Source organism: Topomyia yanbarensis, chromosome 3, assembly GCF_030247195.1.
Source record: "Topomyia yanbarensis strain Yona2022 chromosome 3, ASM3024719v1, whole genome shotgun sequence".
NCBI lineage: Eukaryota > Metazoa > Arthropoda > Insecta > Diptera > Culicidae > Topomyia > Topomyia yanbarensis.
The window spans coordinates 318,533,843-318,554,296 of NC_080672.1; the positions used below are offsets into that span (position 1 = coordinate 318,533,843).

At 39.2% G+C, this 20,454-nt stretch overlaps 1 protein-coding gene across 1 annotated transcript in view; it reads right to left on the minus strand.

The window, feature by feature from the left end:
• The window catches only part of LOC131693406 (LIM/homeobox protein Awh-like), a 161,383-nt gene that overhangs the window by 22,483 nt on the left and 118,446 nt on the right, over positions 1–20,454 (minus strand). The window contains exon 2 of the mRNA XM_058981184.1: positions 17,465–17,646. Within this exon, the coding sequence (XP_058837167.1) occupies positions 17,465–17,646 (182 nt within the window). The remainder of the gene's footprint in view (positions 1–17,464; positions 17,647–20,454) is intronic.

Sequence of the window (20,454 nt, forward strand, 5' to 3'; positions counted from 1 at the left end):
CAGCGGAAACACCAATCCTGACCGTCGTCGTGCAATAAATCATAACCGCAGTTCTGGAGATACACACCACATTTATCACTCACTATGCATCACTCAACTGGTTCAGCATGCAGGAGGAGATTGTATGTCGTGTTGTATCGTCCGGTGGAACGACGACAAGCACAGATTTCTTTTATTTGGTTTAGTTGCCAAGTGATGCGATCTGCTGTCGTGGCGCTAGCATGTTCAGGCACGTGTTTTAGAATTCGAAAAGTATAGTAACATGCAGTCTAATCATTTCAATATTTTGGTAAGTCGGCTGAGTCCATTTTTCTCCGATTAGATTAGGCATATCCCAGTAAAGTTCAGCCGAAAATCAGCCAGAATTCAGACTGGTTGTAGTAAGTATTCCGGCTCCAGTGACAGAACCGATTCTAACTAGAAATGATTTTGTCACAGGAACCGGAATACATACTAGAACCAGCCAGCATTCCGGTTGAGCTTTACTGGGATGGCGCTGTCTCTAGGTAGGTACCTAGGATTCCTAGTGCGGCTAAATATCTGTGCGTAAACTGCTCGATTTTTTCGTACTGTATACTCTCATTCGTATAAACCCACATTGTGAACAGGTGACTTTTATCAAGCTCCACTATAAATGTCACGAAGGACATAAATAAATTCTAAAATACTAATTAAAATTGTGGCAATCCTGCTGGTTTCCATCGGCATATTTTCAAGCTACTTAGCATCCACTGATTAGTTAAATTTCACTATGCACGCTTCTCAAACACCCGATTTGCCACATTTCTTATTTGAATCATGTATGTGATCAAAGATCCCTTTTCTTTTTTTGCACATAGTACATCAACGATGGATGTGCTCTATGTAATTTACCATGAGAAGATGAAGCTGCTTTTGTCATAGTGCGCTTGAATGTTTCATTTTATACCCATGCGATGGCATTTTGTTTTGAACATAACACTTAGGTGAATGGTGTTGACTAACAAATCAGCCACTATATGAAAGTAAAAAGCTAGTACTGTCAGTGCCTTATGATGCTGTTTGCCCCTTTTGCTCCTTAACGGATCATTTAAAGTGGAAGTTATCCTAAAAATATTTAGAATTTTAAATACAACAGATAGGAAGTTTTTTCTTTCAGCAGAAATATGTGATTTGACACCGCAAACAACTTTGTGGAAGACTCCAAAAACGTTATAAAAAAAACAAATTTTAAGGGGTCTTCCATATAACTCGAAAACTTTTAAAGTTAGATATAGAGTGTCTTCAACAATTTCTTTTGTAATAATATTTTCTATAACTCTATCGTAATTAGTTCATCACTCTTAGGTGAACTAATCACAGAACGATATATTACTGTAGATGCGCATTTATAAAGGCATAAACTTCTCTAAACAATACCGGTTTAGACGTTATTAATTTTGAGCACGAAAACGACGTTTCAAAACACTGTGCAGTGCTTCCAAGCACACTTCGTGTACCAAGAGCAATGGCAACTTGAAATTTTAAACTAGATTTTCTCAAAATGTCGTTTTTCCAAAAAATATTTTTCCGTGATCACGAAAACCACTCAACCGATTTTCTTCAATTTTTTTTAATCGTTCGTAATTATTTTTTCGCGTACCTTAACGATTCCTATTTTTTGCATAATTTTTTTGCAGATAAGAATTTTTTAATACAATTTTGAGAGCTTAAAACAGCATTTTTTAGGAAAAACGTTCCCGAATGCAGGGAAAAATTATTATTTATTCAACAAATCTTTAATGTACGAGGAACACTCATGGATTTTTTTTTTTTTTGAGTTTCAGGAATTTAGTTGATCTATTGGTTACCAATGATAACTACAAACCTCTTAAAAAAAGGTTTTAGGGGAAAAAGCCATAACTCCGCCAATTATGAATACATTTTTATAAATTTATGCTTAATTATTTGTTTCTCTGAAAAATGTACTACCAAAATACTACAAGTTTTATATAATGAAATAATTGCTTTAAGTCTTTACGTAAATTCAAACTTTCTTGACATTTTTCTGAGCATGAGCATGATGACCGTACAATTCGTAGTTGCTATTCCGTGATTGGCCAGAACAAGCGAAATTGCACAGAGAATCAACGCATGGAGCCTGGGAGTAGCTATCCATCCTCAATGTGCACGTTTCGAGAGTTCTATACTTTGGGATACCAATAACGGCGCCGGCCACGTTCTTACAGTCATCGGGGTAGGAAAGGAATGTTAGTGCGACAAACGTTGTTATGGAGACCGTGTATACCTCTGTATCTCCACGCTTGTCACGGGAAGGAGTTTTTGTTAGTAGGATGGGATAAAAAGTTACACAATTCTGGATACACCTTGATAAGTGATACGATTTATGCAACTCTAAGAATGGTTATCATGTGTTTATTGCTCTGGGCAGCTGGCTGCAGACAATTTGATAGAATTATCGTTTTTTGAATTAATTTGGAAATACTCAGTTTCATAGACTATGCAACTTGAACCCCGTACAGCCGGCTGTCGGGAGTGTTGATTATGTTCAAATCAAAACTTTTCCGAACGGGATGTGATTAATGTTATTACTTCATGTTTCTTTATTCTGGGGAATCGCGACAAGAACAATAAAATACTATGTAATGCGGTTCAATGCATTTATCGAAATAGCTATAGGAATACCTGATTGATAATTTCTTAGTATGTATAAGCACTGAAACGACAATAATGTATTGTTTTCTATCCTCAATTAAGATTGAATAGAATATTGACTCTTATGCAACTAATATTTACGCGCGTTATTATCCTAACTCGAGTGCATTTGGAACGATATATAACCAATGTTAGGGTTACCAACCGTCCTTATTTTAAAGGACATGTCCTTATTTTCAAGGTTTTTGGAAAGCGTCTTTATTATACTTCAAATATCCTTGTTTTAGTCTCAAACCTTGGCATATACAGGGTAGTTCAACATGATGGTTTTTAACAGGGCATGTCATGTTATTGTAGTTTAGTATTGTTTGCCACCACAGTATGCTCACAATTTTCAAATTATTCAACTATATTTCGAAAATCAGCGATCAGTAAGAAATGCGTTTCGTGCACTCCGACCATAATATGGTCGACATAATCGGCCAACTGACTCCACTATTCACCATAGAAACAAAGAGTAAAAGTTGCAGTTCTCGTTATTGGATCATTAGCGAACAAATCGACCACATCCAGCACGCATTGAAGAAAACATAGCGGTGGTGACATTCCCATTGGAAACCAACATTACTCGACTAATTAGCCAGATACCACTTGAAATACTCGAATCCGTCATTAAAAATTGGACCAGTCGAATGGATTACCTCAAGCGCCAACATAGTCAACATTTAAAAGAAATTGTTTTCAAACAATAAATGGCAAAAAATGTTCTTTCGATTGACAAATAAACATTTCACTATTTACTCCATTTTTCAAATTTTTGCGAGAACAAAAAAAACGTCATAATGATTCACCCTGTATTAAATTATTCAGATCAACCTTATTCCAAGAGAATCAATTTCAATTGTCATTTTCAGATGCTTCCAGCGATTGTTTTGTTAATGCATACTCTCTGCGACTCATTCCAACCAAAAGTTTTTACTTAGAAGTAAGCAAAATTTGTCGGATAACTCGATATGAGGTTTGGCCAAAGTGGTTATCTTCGTTCAATATTGGCACTACACCATTCCAAATTGTCTCGATCAAGATTCAACGTCCCAGTTGAACTGCTGGAAAATAAGCCAGAATCCCGACTTTTTCAGAATTCTGGCTCAAGTGACAACTGATTCAGGCTCCAATTCCGAATAGATTTGGCAGGGATGTCTTTAATTTGTCAGGCATGCTACCACAAATAAAAGCAAGAATGGTAGATACACATAACGAAAAGGGATCATCACCAAATCCAACACAACAGTGTAACCACTATAACCAGAAAGTTCAGAAAATGCAAAAAATGAAGAAAGGATTGCTGTTAATTAATTAATGTTAATCACTTCCCGCGACATGGGAGCAGGAACCCAAAGGATCAAATTCCGACTCCAGCCGTTAAAAGCCAACCTAACGATGTTATCAACATTCTACTGTCCTCTTGTTGCCTGAAGCAGTTAGAAGCAATCAAAAACTAAAATAGCTAGTCGAAGTCTATTACTATCCAGACAAGTCGCACATTAATAAGCGAAACAGAATTGATATTGACGATTTATAGAATATGCATTAAATCGGCAAACCAAACTATTGAACGATACCAAATCTGAAATATGTGCCTCATCTATTCCTAATCGAAACCAGGGTGTAAGACTCCACCTAGAAACAATAGCGTATCCTTGGAGCCCTAACCAAGCCCATGCACGCTATCTTGGATAAAGCAATGAGTCTCCTTCTACCTTTCTAGGGACAAAGCATAGAAATCCATACAATGTAGACCCAAGTGTAGCTTGGTATCTCCTATAACAATCTAGAGAAAAGAGCGCAAATGCAAACCATGCATTTAAACGGAACCCCTCAGCACGGCACCTAAAACACTTTCTCTGTAAAGAGTCCGGCCCCTTTCCAATTTAGGCCGCAAACCAACCGGCATACAAAATTCATTCCCTCCACCAAAAATGATGCGCATCACTATGAATAGCCATCATCACCCTCCGTAGAGTGGTTTAATGTTATAAACAACACCCTATATGATATACAAGAACGTCAACCAACTGCAACCGGGGCCCACCCAGACTGGTCCCAACCATCGGCCCTCCACGACTAAGACTAAGCATAAACGGGTCAACCAGACAAATCATGCATGCATATTTCGCGGGTTGTCAACTTGGCGATACCCCGTGTGATGAGTTACCAAACATTTTCCTGACTGTCAAATGAGTCTCCAATCTCCCCATAGTAGGCACCGAGGTCCACAATACAATCCACACCTCTCCGGCCCGGCCCAATGCCAAGCACCACGCACGGATGCTCCCCCACACAGGCTTTGGCAGACCAGTTCAAATGCGCGCACATCGCGTATACGGAAGAATATCGGTGCCCGCACACGGCATCGAACCAGATCGAAAAAATACAAACAAAGCCTAAGAATGTAGATGTAAGGCTTTAACATATTGCACCACTAAAAACTGTGTGCAAACGATTAAATTAAAGAATATTCCATTACTGATGATAGCAAAATATTGCACTTCTAAGAAAATATCACTATTGTAGACCAACACCCGAGAACTCTACACAGACAGACGATTCTGCTGTAAGCACACTCCAGCATCAACCCGCTTCACTTAAACAAATTCATAGATCCGACCATGCGCCACCCCGTCGCTGAGCCGAAGGAAGTCAAACATCAAGTAGTTTACGTGACTCCGCCACAGTACCAGAAACCGGCCTCGAATCGCTTCCAAACCCCAGCAGCATACAAATAAGCTCGTTGAAATATCATTTTCCAATATGACGTCATCATGCAATTATCTATTGATTTATTTGACGCCTAGGACACCAACACAGTTGCAATGTGTATAGACAACATACATATAACGTTATGTTTACAATTCGCCATCTGATTTAACCTCATTTGGCAAAAAATTACCCGATTTAATCTCAATCTCGCACTAACACAACTTCACATAGATTAGTCAATATATAATGCATAGTTAACGCAGACAAGCGTACAACTCACGAAGGAGAATACAAAAATAGAGTACACAAACAGGGCCTAAGAAAAAAATAGGTACTCAATTTATATACTATATATATATATATATATATATATATATATATATATATATATATATATATATATATATATATATATATATATATATATATATATATATATATATATATATATATATATATATATATATATATATATATATATATATATATATATATATATATATATATATATATATATATATATATATATATATATATATATATATATATATATATATATATATATATATATATATATATATATATATATATATATATATATATATATATATATATATATATATATATATATATATATATATATATATATATATATATATATATATATATATATATATACAGAAATCCTGGACTGCTCTCGTATCAAAAGGTTTGAACGTTTGAGTCCGAACCAGCCCCCTGCTAGGCATCCATTTTGTCCTAGCCAACATCTGCCTTTGTTAAAATCAAAACAACCCAACAGTGGCGTAGTAGGGGGGGGGGTTTGGGGACGAAACCCCCCCCCCCCCCCCGAAATATTTTGGAGAATTTTGAAAAAATTCAATATGTTAAACAATAATATGCCTAAAATTTTAAATAAAATTCTCAAAGTTTCATTTGCAAAAGTTATCTTGTGAAAATATTTCCTTGTAGTGAAAATTGGCTGCAGACTCGACACCTACCTGACGGCACGTTGTGGAGGCTAGCTCAACCGCCGAGGACTATAACAAGAAGATCGCGGCGAAGCGAGGAGCTGGGAGCTTATTGGTTCACGAAACGGATATCGGTACCGACGGGCAATAGGCAATGCGAGTCACAGCGGGCGTTCCTCAGGGCTCCATTCTCTGTCCAACACTTTGGAATGGGATGTACGATGGGGTCTTAACACTGCGGCTTCCCAGGAAAGTGAAAATCGTTGGTTTCGTGGACGATGTGTCACTAACGGTGAGACACTTGAAGGTGTCGGTGACGGAGACAATGAAACCGCGAAAAGCTGAACAGGACGCTTCGACTGCTGGTCGTACGAGTTGCGATTGCGTACCGGAGGCAGTATGCCTTGTCGCCGAGATGATCCCCATCTGCATTACCCTGACGGAGGGTATCAAGTGCTACAGACAATGAAACGCCAGAAACGTGAGGAAGATGATGAGAATCGATTCGATGGTGACGTGGCAGCATGAATGGGACAATACGGAGAAAGGAAAGTGGACCTACCGGCTCATCCAAACCTGTCGGCGTGGGTCAATAGAAAGCACGAAGAAATGACCTTCCACCTGAAACTGCTCCTACCGAGCCACGGCTGCTTAAGGAGTATCTTCATTGGTGTGGGTACGCAACGTCAACACTGTGCTTGGAGTGTGAGATCGTCGAGGAGACACCGGAGCGTCTTTGAATGTCCGAGGTTTGAAGTCTTTGAATGTCCGAGGAGAGTCTGTTGAAGTGACGTGCAGGGAGCTACTTAAAACGAGAGGACCGGACATCAACCCGGATAATGTAGCCCACAGAATGACAAGCGACGTAAAGACGTGCAACGCAGTAAACAGAGATATGATGTAGATCAATGATTCTCAACCTGGGGTCCGCGGACCTCTAAGGGGCCGCGAAGTCATTGCTGGGAGGAATCGAAAGTTTTACTGTAATGTTAAAATCCAATTGATACACACATTACATTAAGGCGGAGCTGGTTGATGGAAAGATGATCTCGGAAAATGTCTGGCGCTGTACACTAAATGGGTCATCGGAAAGTCAATTGAGCTATCACCTACCTAAATCCATGAACCAAGTTATTTGCATGAATATATTTAAATACATGCAAACATCTTTTTTCTGTAAATCACTACCCGCTAGTGGGAGATAGGATGGTTAACACACACACACACAAAGGATTCAACCAATGGCGCAGAAAGTGATTTATAGACGTTACGCCTCGATGGTTATTACATGTGTTTCTTGCAGATAGAGTATATAAAGTCGTCTAGCCAGTCCAAAAAGATTGAAAAGATCGACCAAGATTATGTTTTCAGAAAACGGCCTTATCGTTGAAAATCTCTTCGCACTTCGTCTAGTGTGTAGCTTGTCCACCATTCATATCATTCTCTATTCTACCGTGTAGCCACTGCAGACATTCGTCTTCTAGCGTAGTATTTTTCATTTGTCGCTCGTCGTCACATTCTATACACATTATATTATCCAATCGCAATAAAAGTGTCATAGATCTCTTCCATAATAGTCAACTGCTTTTGGAATTATTTGCTTTGTTTGTGTTTCCATTGGAAACCTTTTTGACCTACGCTACTGGACTGCATATACCATATTCTACAATGTATGCTTTTTCAGGGATATCCATAAATTTCCCAATCAATTAGCAAACAATTTCGACAAGAAAAGAATTAAAGTTTAATTAACTGTATGTGCTCAAAACTAATAAAAGAATAGTGTCCGTATCTTGTATCAAGCAACCCGCCGCATGCCAGCTTCTAGTCACAATATAACTGGCAAGCTTGTGGTCGAATACAAACACCCAATAAAAAACCCAGATTCCACGCGGTTCCTCGCATGGCCCGCCATCCGTAGCGAGCAGGCGAGAAGGCTACACGTTACAAGATCTAATCTCGACCGAAACACATGCAATACTTGTGTACATCTCAGTCTCACTGCTCCCCATCGCCCGATCCTCGCCACGTAACGCTGAATTCGCTCGGAACGCTCGGTTTTTATCGCATTCATTTCATAACATATAAGCTGCTAATGCTGAATTTAAAAACAGTAAACTGCCCCAACTACTGCAACGGGGCCTGCAAACGGTGCACATGTGCAGTCACATTAGCATTGCATGGCACCATCCGATCCACAAACGAGCAAGTGAGCATTCCTGCCGAAGATTGCGCACTCCGCCAGTTGACGTGCGCCTTCTGGATGCGTGTCCTTCCCACTACCGGTAGCAGGGAAAAACGACTGTGGGTTGGTTGGTACAATTCAATGACAAAATTAAATGTCATGCAGTGTTGACAATAAATTTAGACAGATGTCAAACAGTTATCCTAGGTTTTTCTCAAAAAAATCATTTCTGTAGAAAAACACATACTTAACCATTATCAACTTATCAAAAGGGCTAAAAAAAATTGTAAACAAACTTTTGTTTTACTGACTACTCTCAATTTGCTAAAATTTCTAGTCAGAAAACATTCAAAATTGCTTTTACGAAGAGTAAAGATGTGGATTAACTTGTATTCTCTATGAAATTCCAGTTTACAGGGGAATAATGCTAGAAACAAGTTTAAAAAAAATCCCTTATGAAGAATTTATATCAGAGGGGCCGGTATAGCGTAGTTGATAAATCCATTGCCTTACACCGAGGACTGCATATCAAGAAGACTGGCAACTCTGTCCAAAATCGGGAGACAGTAACGGCATCACCACTGGCGGCTAAAGGTGGTACTTCCGATAGTGATGCAGACACACACACACATATTCACCTTTACATTAATCTTCCTACCTTCCTCCAATAGAGGCGCTGTAATCTCTTGCGCTTCTCATTTGTATTGGGGAAGGAAAGTGATATCAGTTTTCTTAATATGTAGTCTTCGCTTATACGCAGTTCACCTGGGTTCGATTCCCGACCCTGCACATAGGATTAGAGATTTCTCTAAAAGAGATTTTACTAACCCGAAACAGGCGAATGAATCTAAGGTAAAAACATCTATAATCAAAACCAAATTATATTGTAATGATCCACAATAATCCACTATTATTGATGAATGGAAAATAATGCGAAATTCAGTCGGTTTAGTTAGTTTTTTCGTTATAGCTCAACCGACGGATTATAATAATGAACATACAAATTGGCTCTCATAATTTTGGACACATTTAAAAAGTTCTGTATTCCTATTTTATAATTGCAAGTAGTTGCCAAAACGAATTAACCATTAGAAAAGATTTTAATTAAGTAATCAAAACATTAACCCGACCCACAGTCATAGCTTCCTCAGTTACACACTTTCCCATTCAGGCCTACCACAGCTGACGACGACGACTTCGAAGACGACGGTTGCCCTGTCACAGCAGAGAGAGCAGCACCCAGATTTTGTAACCACAAACATCTTTCATACTTAACAATTCTTCCTGCGGAACCTGACTGAATGCATCCCCGGCCGTCTGTCCCACTCTACCGAACCACTTCTACCATTCTCAAAGTGTGCTTTTTGTAGCTGAGGGGCCATAACTTGGCCCGGGACAACGGCACAATGCGATACAAGGCGCGATATGTCTTGCTTAATTACAATTTGATATGAGCTTTAATTTTGTCTCCTACGTTGCACAGCTGCCGGCAGGTATTGCTACTGCCAGTCAGTGGTATACAATTCAGAAGTACGAGTCGCGGCGCGAATCCGACAGCCAGAACAATGATCGTCAACTGGTTGCGTGAAAAAGACTCGCCACGCCATCTAACCGAGACAGTCGTCGTCGTCGTCGTCTTCGTCGTCATCGGACAGATCGCCGAATCGGGATTCATGGGAGATTGAAGGATGCTGCTGTCGCAGCGGATCGATCTCACTTCGCCCAAACGGTTGCACCCTTCCCGATTGGATTCTTCAGCTTCTCGTTCATGAATATTTATTGTCCACCCGGCCTCGCGTGGCTCTATGGCGCAGGTTGCCCTCCGGTCTGGCGAAGATTGATGGATTTATTTTTTTATTACTCTCGCGACGTGCTCCAACTGGAATATTGTTTTATTTATAGAGTTTAATTGATAAATATGTTAATTGATTTCGCTGCACGAGAGCCACCGTCTTTCCACTCGATGCGGCTGGGCAAAAAACGGATCAGTCCGGGGTTCATTAATTAATTACGTAACCCAATTGTAGGTGGGCGGAATTTCGATGTTAGGTGATAATCTGTTCGATTTTCTAGAGTTTAGTCCAAGAAAAGATAATGAGTAATCAAAAAACAATGTACCGTTTAAGTAATGCTGGAATTCAACAGTCCCTAACAGCTGAGAACTCGTTTGAGGCCTGTTTTCGGAAGCATGAATTGCTGTTCATATTGATAATGTGAGAAATTGAGAGCCTGCTCAGTTACAGGTTATAAATCGTTGATAGTTAGCTCATGTTCTTCCGAAAATGTATGTTTCGCTGTTTTACAACGACGTGGTAAAATCTTTTGCGATTCCCTGGAGGCTAAACTATTTCTGCGTTGTGCTCATGAGGTTAAATACCTGCAAGAGAAAATTAAGGAAAGTTTGGTGTTTTTAAAAATATTGTATTCAAGTTTTAATTTATTTTAGGGTCTTCTTCCAGCAATCCGCTTCAATACGGGCTGTTCGGCCATCTAAGGAAGTTGTCCTTCAATACCAGCTACTTTCTCCGAGTAGCCTACACAGAAATTTTTTTCCTCCAGAATCGTGAATAAAGTACCATAAATTCTAGAACAATCACGTTTTTACGTTACGAAAACAGAACCATGAACAAAAATTATGTTTTATAATTATGTTCAATTACCCTTCAGTAGCGCCAGCATCACGCTTTTGTTAGTAGAAATATTATTTTTTGTTTTGGGAACTTCAGTCACGGTTTCCGCCCTGTCACTGCCAAAACGATTTTCTGTACGTGAACAAGTTCACAACTTTATGAACATTATTCATAAAACCAAAGGTTGATTCATAATTTTATTCATATATTTAGGAACATTAGTTCAATATATTAGTCACGATCCGATATCCGTGCTTTCACGAAATATTCATGAATTCGTGGTTTGTGATTCCTAGTACAATAACCACGACCATTCTTGCACGTGAAATAAATCACAAAATAAAATATTATTCATGACACGATTTACCAATCGTGTTCGAGAAATAGTTAACGAAATCATAAAATATTATTCTTATATTCGCGAACTGTTCATGATTCCTAGTATGATTGCCACGATTTACCATTCGTGATCGTGAAATAGTTCACGAAATCATAAAATATAGTATATGTATACGTGAACTGGTTCATGATTCCTAGTAAAAAAGTCACAACTGACCATTCGTGCTCAGGAAATAGTTCACAAAATCATGAAATATTCATGGATTTGTGAAATAGTTCATGATTCCTATTACTTGACTTACAGTTTATCTTGCGTGCTAGTGATTTCAATTTCATGCAACATGGCTATGAAATTTTCACGTGAACTATTTCACAAAATTTGAAGCATTATTCGTAGAATCTTTTTTGTTCCATGCACGATTCCACGAAATGTCATATCTGTCCACACACTAGCGACCAGCAAGAGGCACGGGTAGTAGATATAAGAAAATTATTAGGATCTAGAACATCGTTATTCATTTGACAAGGTTCAGGGAGATGTCTCGACAGAAAAAGAAAGCTGCGCTGAACACTAGAATACATTATAGAGCAGCAAATCGTGTTCATGATATTGTTCACAGAACAAGATACCGCGAATCAGTCACAGCTTTATGTTACTGTTCATGTTCTCATGTTACTTCGAATAAAAAAAACCGATAATACCCAAAAATTCTAGATCGCAATAAGGCGAAGAGAAAATACGAATGTCATAATAAAACTGCTGATCTCATGAACATGAGTCACATCACTCCACATGTCAAATTCGAAAGGGAGCTCTAGAATAAAACATCAAGATAACGTCCCAATAAATTACAAAAATCGTAACAAAGATTCTAAAATCAGGAACATAAATCACACTACTCGTGACCAGGCTTGTTATTTGCTCACACAATGAGCCACAAAGAGCGAAATACACCGATTAAAAATAGAGCAGCACAAAAACACTGTGATGTGCAGTACGATCGCACAAAGAGAAACTTGAAAACAAAAAAGAGTAAGATCTGTGCACCAAGAGCTGCATAATTTCGTTCAAAGAGTCACCTTGAAGAGCCACTTTTTTGTGCCTTCCCTCACTGGAAAGCAGGTAAGAAGGCGAATCAAACTACAATTCAGATAAAGTTTGATCAGAAGAACGTTTTAAAAATGTTTTTTGGTTGCCTTCTCTACTTACGTGCGCGTGGGACCAAGATACACACTAAAGAGCCTCTTTATTTCTACTGTGGCGTGCAGCCATGGAGTAGAATACACATGTAGGAGCAACACGCATCGAAGTGAAGAGGTTTATTGTGAAAGAGAAGAGCGGTGGTTCGCATGAAAAATCAAAGAGCGTTTGTTATTCTTCTCTTTATTTGCTCTGAGGTGCATAACATCCCTGCTCGTGACAAAAATATCAAAAATCGCGACCAACATCCTGAAATCATGAACATGAATCACTCTACTCATGACTAAAATATCACATAAATACAAATTGCGATAATCGCAACTAAGATCCTGCAATCATGATCATAAGTCACGCTGCACTGACAGCAAAATCCGATAGTGAACTCATGACTTAATGAGAAAACAACCAGTAGCCTGTGCGCGCTGGCGTGGCCAACTTGTGGGTAGATGTAGATTGGCTTTATCTGTGGGCCATGTTTACCAGCATTGTTTCATAGTTTAATGGGAGTGTTGGTTGGCACGGCTCGCAGTGGGAGTAATTGTGTGTCGATTCATCGACCGACTTCGTCATCATGCAAAGGCTAAGTAAAACATGCAATAGTAGAAGCTTATTAGTAGTTGTTTTGCAATAAAAGTAGTTTGTAGTGCTAGTGTACAATTGTTATGTGCTAGTCCTACGTTTATCTGTGTATGTGTTCGTCTGAGTATTTGTGACAGCTGGGTCCAAGGATGAAAAATGCCTACCTTTTCTGCGGCTGTAATTTTTCTGCCTACATTCTCGTTTCTCTTTCATCGCTGCTGTCGTTCGCTATTGCAGGAAGCCCAGCGCTGTACGGCAGTCTGTAAGCAAAGCAGTAACATGACAAAGAAATACTACCCCCAGTACAGCCACCAGACGCGAGCGGTACAGCTTCTCTTTCCTTATTTTACGCTTTTTAATATTTTTGATCTATTCAATATTTTCAATCACTAACGACAAAAATAAATGCGGTTCGTTTGCGCCACGACCGGCATCAACGCTTTCGTGTGCGCAGAGAAAAGTGTACAAAGCGAGAAACTTTACTACGCCACACTCTCACCGAGCAGTCGGAGTACAGCAGCAAAACAAAAATGTGCTCTACGGGAAAATGTACTCGGTTTGGCTACCGTTCTGGCAAGAGCTGTAGTGATGCGTCGCTGTAGCGGGCTGTACGGCTTGTGCAAATGTAAATATACCGAAAAAAATGTAGTTGACCAGTACCTTTGGCATCCTTGGCTGGGTCAGCGAATGGGTACAGAAATGGAGTATATGATGAAATAGTGAGTAATCCTTCCTAGGATCCGTTGGTCACTTTTTACCGGTCTTCAAATCGTGCAGTCGATTCAATTCAATTGTCATTAATGGTAAATAAATATCATTTGCTGGCATTTAGACGAGCTCAAGTAGTTTGATTTCATGTTAGATGTGTTCTTTTCTTCTACTTCATTGGCCTGTTTTTATTGTACTTCTATTAGTTTACCAAACCAAACATGAAGCTCATATCCGCTAAACAACAAGATCAACTAGCAACTGCGAATTCATATACACACAACAAACACGTTAACATACAAAAGCTTAAACCCTTCGCGATCGTCCACGCAGCCTACACCCGCGTTCTCGTAAACATGATAACATCCCGGTGATAAGGTGAACGTCCAACACTTATAAATTTTCGAGCGCAGTCTCAAGCGTAGACCAAGCGTAACAACAAGCGTCCCGCACTCACGCGTTCATGAATCGGTCACTTCTGGAAATCTCTATTCCCGGTACCAACAGTCTAGGTCAATGCCTTCAATTGAACCAATTGAAAAAAGAAAGCTCTCATATCCACTAGACACGTTCCATGGCGTGAATGGCCACACGGTTATAACATTGAATGTACACACGAGAGCACAAGCGACAACCACATTAACATACGAACGTTAAAATCCTTCGCGATCATCCACGCACCCCGATCAGAATGAAATAACAAGATTATAACAGAACACAACATATTGTGTTATAAATTAGTTCTCGTTGGTAGTTAAAATAACAGAAATTTATAACAAGTAACAATGCGAGATATAGTTTTGAAAAATTTCTGTTATTTGTGTCTGATCGGGACACCAACGCCCGCGATCGCGAAAGCCTAATAACATACCGGTAATAAGGTGATCGTTTTAGTACTTTCGAAGTTATAAACACAGTCTCGAACGTGAATCCACAAACGCCCGTATTCGCGTGATCATGAATCGGTCACGTCCGGAAATCTGAACTCTCCGTCCTAGCAACCTAGGTTCATACATTCAGTTGGATCAATTAAAAAATAACGCTCACATGTACTAGACAACACGATCTATGGCGGCATGACCGGGAACGCTAGTGATACGGAATAACTAACTTTCTTCTAGCAACTGAACCGTACACCGAAAATTAAGTGTCAGATTCACGATCCGCGCGTGATCATCCAAATATGCGAAATGCCACACGGTCATAAAATAGAATTTATACACGCAAAGTTAAATACCCGTTTGCACATGCAACCTACAAATGCACACGCGATCGAACGCGTTGACGTACAAACGCTCGAGCCCTTCACGATGATACACGCAATCGCGAAGTCCCTACGACCGCTAATATTTTCTCCGTGCAAAGAATATTACATTCAGAATCACGGCCCGCTGCAATTGGCCTTAAGCAGTGCTGTAGTGGGTGACATTTCCCGTCTCATCTGCAATTGTAGTGAGTAATTCTGACGGGGAACCCTTCCGAAACTCTAGCTCTACAGCTCTCGAAAAAATATGAAAATTGCTCAAAATTTTTTATTAAAAAGCGTTTTTGTAGTAATGAAAATTTAGAAACAACAACTATAACTCTGCCATTCTTTAACCGATTTTGATGATAGATAGGTCGTTAGATGTGGAATTAAACGTTCTAGCTAAATATTTATTAAAACAAAGATGCGTCTTTAGAAGTATGTTGAACAATTTTCATAATTTTCATGAAAAAATCGCAAACTAATGGTTGGTTTCATGTTGTTGTCCCAGAACCGCATAGTATTTTCAACAAAAGAACATAGCATAGCGTACAGTTGCATTTTCTTTCCAGAACACTTAAAAAATTGTAAATCGGTTGAAAAATTACCGAGTCAAAAAAATGTATGCCAAAAGTACCGAAAAATAGTTTTTTTGCTATAAATCAAGAGGGTATGCCACATTTTTCTCACTTTATTTTGTGTTACGGTAGATGAGATCTACAACCTACTTGATAAGTACAAAATCACTGTAGCACCATGTATTCTGAGTACCGTTAAATTATTCACGTTAATATAACAAAACCACACCCTTACACACATTAGCAAACTCACTCAACTCCTGCCAGCAGAAGACAAAAGATAAGCCCGTAAGATTTAAGGCCTGTTTCCAACGACAACTTCTAGTTTTCCGAACTGTATATTTCACATCCTTGCTATCACTTGAGTACTATAGCCTTAAATTTCCATAACTTTTCCTACTCAGTAATCTATAGCTAATTGAATGTCGTTAAAAAGTAACAAAGTTAATAGATTAAGATCATACACAACAATGCGTATTTTATGAAGTTCATGCAACAGAAAGTAGAAGCGTATTTTATGATTTCGTGCACTATTTCACAAGCATGAATGATGAGTTATGACTAAGCTGACCAACTCTGTCGAAAAAATCCGTACACCATGCGAACAATCTACCTGAGTGTGGTGAACGGTTACGCTTCGTTGCTGCAAGGTGTCCGGATTTTTTCGTGAGAGTTGGTCAGCTTAGTTATGACTAAGATACTAGGAATCATGCAGCAGTTCACGAGGCATAAATATGTTCATGGATAAAATTCCGAGTTTCGTCAAAAAATGATCCTAAAATCACGAATCATCAATTGGTTTACGAATAGTGTTTATAAAGTTAAAAACTAGTTTACAAGTATAAAAACGATTTGGTAATGACATAACGGAAACCGTGACTGAAGCTCCCAAAAACATATATCTCGAGAAATAAAAGTATTATACAAGCGTCACGAATATTGAACACAATTACAACAGGATTTTCGTTTGTGGTCCTATTTTCGTTCAACCTACATTCCGTGAATCGTAGAATATACCTTAAATTAATAGTTTTGTGCATCCCGGCAATTGACTAACTGACTAGGGAAGCCCACAAACAAGCAACACTATTTTCGTAGTTCTTCAAGAACAATCTAGTTGACGCGGACGTCTTGAATCTTGTAGTACGATCTAATTACGACTGTCTCCGCTTGCACGACTTTCAGAATACATTCGTTATCTGGTATTGGATACAACAACTGTGTTCCAAAATAGTCTTAAGCGAAGAGACTGAACACAGCCCATGGATTTAAAGACCGGTGTGACAGTACGCTCTCTACTTTTGATCCTTGTAAGGAATGCTGTTTCCAAATATCAAGTTTTCTTTCGTAAGTCATGAATAGCTATATCTCGTCAGCCATGTTCTTTCTTAATTCACATGCTCGAACCACCTATGGGAATGTATACAATTTATATGAACCAAATTAATTCCGATTTTTTCGGGTTAACTAAATAAACCAAATCGACTTACAGCAGAGAAAACGATAGCTCCTAGCTGAAACAGTTAGCCTAGTAAAATATCAGATTGTTCCAATATGTTTATCATAATTAAGATAAAGATGTAACTTCATCGAGTGAACCCGAACACACAACATTATTACTGCATATACTTACTTTGCGTAATCCGTCCGACAGTAGACTTGCCGATCGCGAAAGTAGCACGACGGTTGACGCTCCAGCATGGTCAAACAGACGGAACAACGTAGACAGGAACCGTGCCACGAGCATCCATCAACGTCGAAAAGGTACTTATCGGCGATCGGTTCACCGCATGCCGTGCAAGTCTTTAGCTCAGTCTGAAAGCAAAATCAGAACAAAAACAGATTCCATTACAAATAGATATTAGAAATTAAATTCTCACGAATGATCGTCATACAGGCAAAAAGTTTCAACCCTCATTCCGGACCAAACATGGGAAATCCTGGATTTATAATGGTTCCTCTCTGGGACAAATGGCTTCCCTTGACACCTCGGCTAGTCAGGGGAAAGGGAAAACATATTTTCTGGAATGATAAATTGTCCCAAGTTCAGCCTGCGAGATACACAAAGTAGAAAGGCGGGCATTGAATTGCAACGATGAAAAACAACGATCACAAGTTTAATCTTCCACATCATCACGCCGGTTAGAGCGGATTCTTGGAACTGAACCCACAATAAAAGACCCCTCTCCTTTAAACAATTTTATAGCAAAAATAATAAACTGTCACTTACGCAACAATATCCCGTACCGGCAGAATGACAATAATGTTTGGTCCCTTGAGCAGGGGCCTTTAAACATTCGGGCTGACTTCCAAGCATAAGTGCCTGTTCAGCGCCATTATTATATTTCGGATCGGATGGTTAGCCCTCGTGTGAACAGTTGCAGAACTTTGCATACTGAACATCCCTGTCATCCCTATATGAACCAGCTGCAAACGATTTCTAGTTGTTGCGGAATGATACAAGCAGAAAAATCCAGATTTTGCGGATCTATTCTCACTCCCCTCATTGCCACCGTTGTCCGTCCTACACGGTTTGCGGATGTGTCATTCCGAACAAATTTATTATTTATTATCTTGATATTAACTACCAACCATAGCATACAGTATCTGCCTAGCCTCAGACGACCGTGCCGTGATTCGCTTTTGCTGTCTATTGTTCACATGAACAGCCACCACACACAAAAAGGGCGCGTGAGGACTCTTCGGAATGATAGATGATTTTTGTATTGCAAACGGTCGTTTTGTTCCACTCCATTACGATCTCAAGAGGGAAAGTGTGCACTCTATTTCCTCAGTTCTACCGAGGGTTTGGCCCCTTTTTAACGCCAGGAAAGCAAAACGCAAAACAATTAGGTGGGAAAACATATGTCGGGCTCTGGTGCCTGTCAAGCACAACAGGTCATTCGCGGTTATGGAGTTGGGAACATGGTTTTTATGAGCATCGATCAAATGCTAAACTGGAGGCAGATTTTGTCATGCGCCATGGAAAACTGCAGCAAACTAAAATATTGTCAATCCCAAAATGATCTATGCGAAACCTTGAAAGGATCCATCTGATTTATAAGAGCAATTAAATTTATTTATTTTTTCTAACAATGCGTGAGTAATTTTGAAGTGGTGGATTCTATGGAAAGATATTCATTCAATCTATAGTTTTTTTAGAAGTTCGTTCCAGATTCTTATACGGAACTTGGAAATATAAATTCTTATTCTTTTTGAAAACTTTGAAATATTAATTGAAAGTATGGGGTTCCTAGTCTTATAATCTGAAATTTGGAACTTGCAATCTTTTATCCACTGATATTGTCTAATTTTTTCATTACGAATACCAAGTATTTGGACATTCATCCTGATACGATGAGATTTCAATTGGGTTTTAATATATTTCTCCGGAAATTCCGAAGTAGCGGTTACCAATACACGTGTTTAAATTAATTTTAAAGATCATTTTTTCGGAGTAGTTCATTAGCATCAGAAATAAGCATCAAGTAGCTTATTTGTATTCGATTAACTTTTATTTGTTTATTTCCATTCTACTGTATCGATTTTGTTTGATAAATTTAATCCTAAGCAAATGGAAGCAATGAAATTGAAGACCGATAGGTAATCTAGAGCGCATCAGTTATAAACTTAGAACGGACAATTAGAACTAGGCATCGAGAGGAAATGTGAAAAATCCTTTGCCTTCTGCTAGTAGAAGTTGGGCGTTGCACCAAAGTCTACCGCATGGTCATTATGTTTTATCGCCGATGCCGGCCGGTAAAACATAAAGATGAGTTATGTTCTATCAACGACCACACACTTAGTTGAGCTCGGCAATTTCCCGCACCGCCGAGGAATCAGTAAATGTTTGCACTGATATCTCGGAAATGTGTCACTTGTTTGTTGATTTTCAGCGAAATATTTCCCAGCAAACTATTGTACGTTTTATTAAGATCTCAGCGAAAATGAATTTACCGAGCTCAGCTGTTTAAATCTCGGCAAAAGTTGCAAGAAATGCTAAGATTCAGTAGAAAAAGTTAGGAGTGCATGCGGAAGACTTGGGTGGAACGCATAACTTCTACCAGCAGGAAGTAGTGTTTGAATCTGTTGCAGATTTCTCGAGTTCTGAGGGATCGCTATTCGGCCATGACAGAAATACGAAAATTCGCCCTGATAAGCTTCGGGTGGTTGTAAACAGTTTAAATCAGGCAAATGATATCGCTGGCAACGGGTTTTTTACGAAGGAGTACAGAGTGTATATTCCAGCCAACAGGGTCGAAGTTTGTGGGGTCCTTTCCGATTCAAGTCTGCGTTGCGAGGACCTGAGGAGAAAAAAAACATACGTCAACTCAGACTCTTATCGGGTTACCAGCGCCGGTTCTGCACTACCCAACTACCTCCTCTTTGTCAAGGTTCGCCTACCTGTTCTTTGTGCCGCGGGTCATGAACTGTGCTAATTGCAAACAATTGGGACACACAGCCTCCATTGTAGCAATAAGGCACGTTGTGGGAAATGCGGTGGGAATCATGCGGATGATTCTTGTTCTCCCGGCATGTCCGCGTACAAACAATGCAAGGAAAATCTTAAGCATTCCCTTCATAGACGCTCTAAGCGATTCCTGAAAGGAATGCTTAAGATAG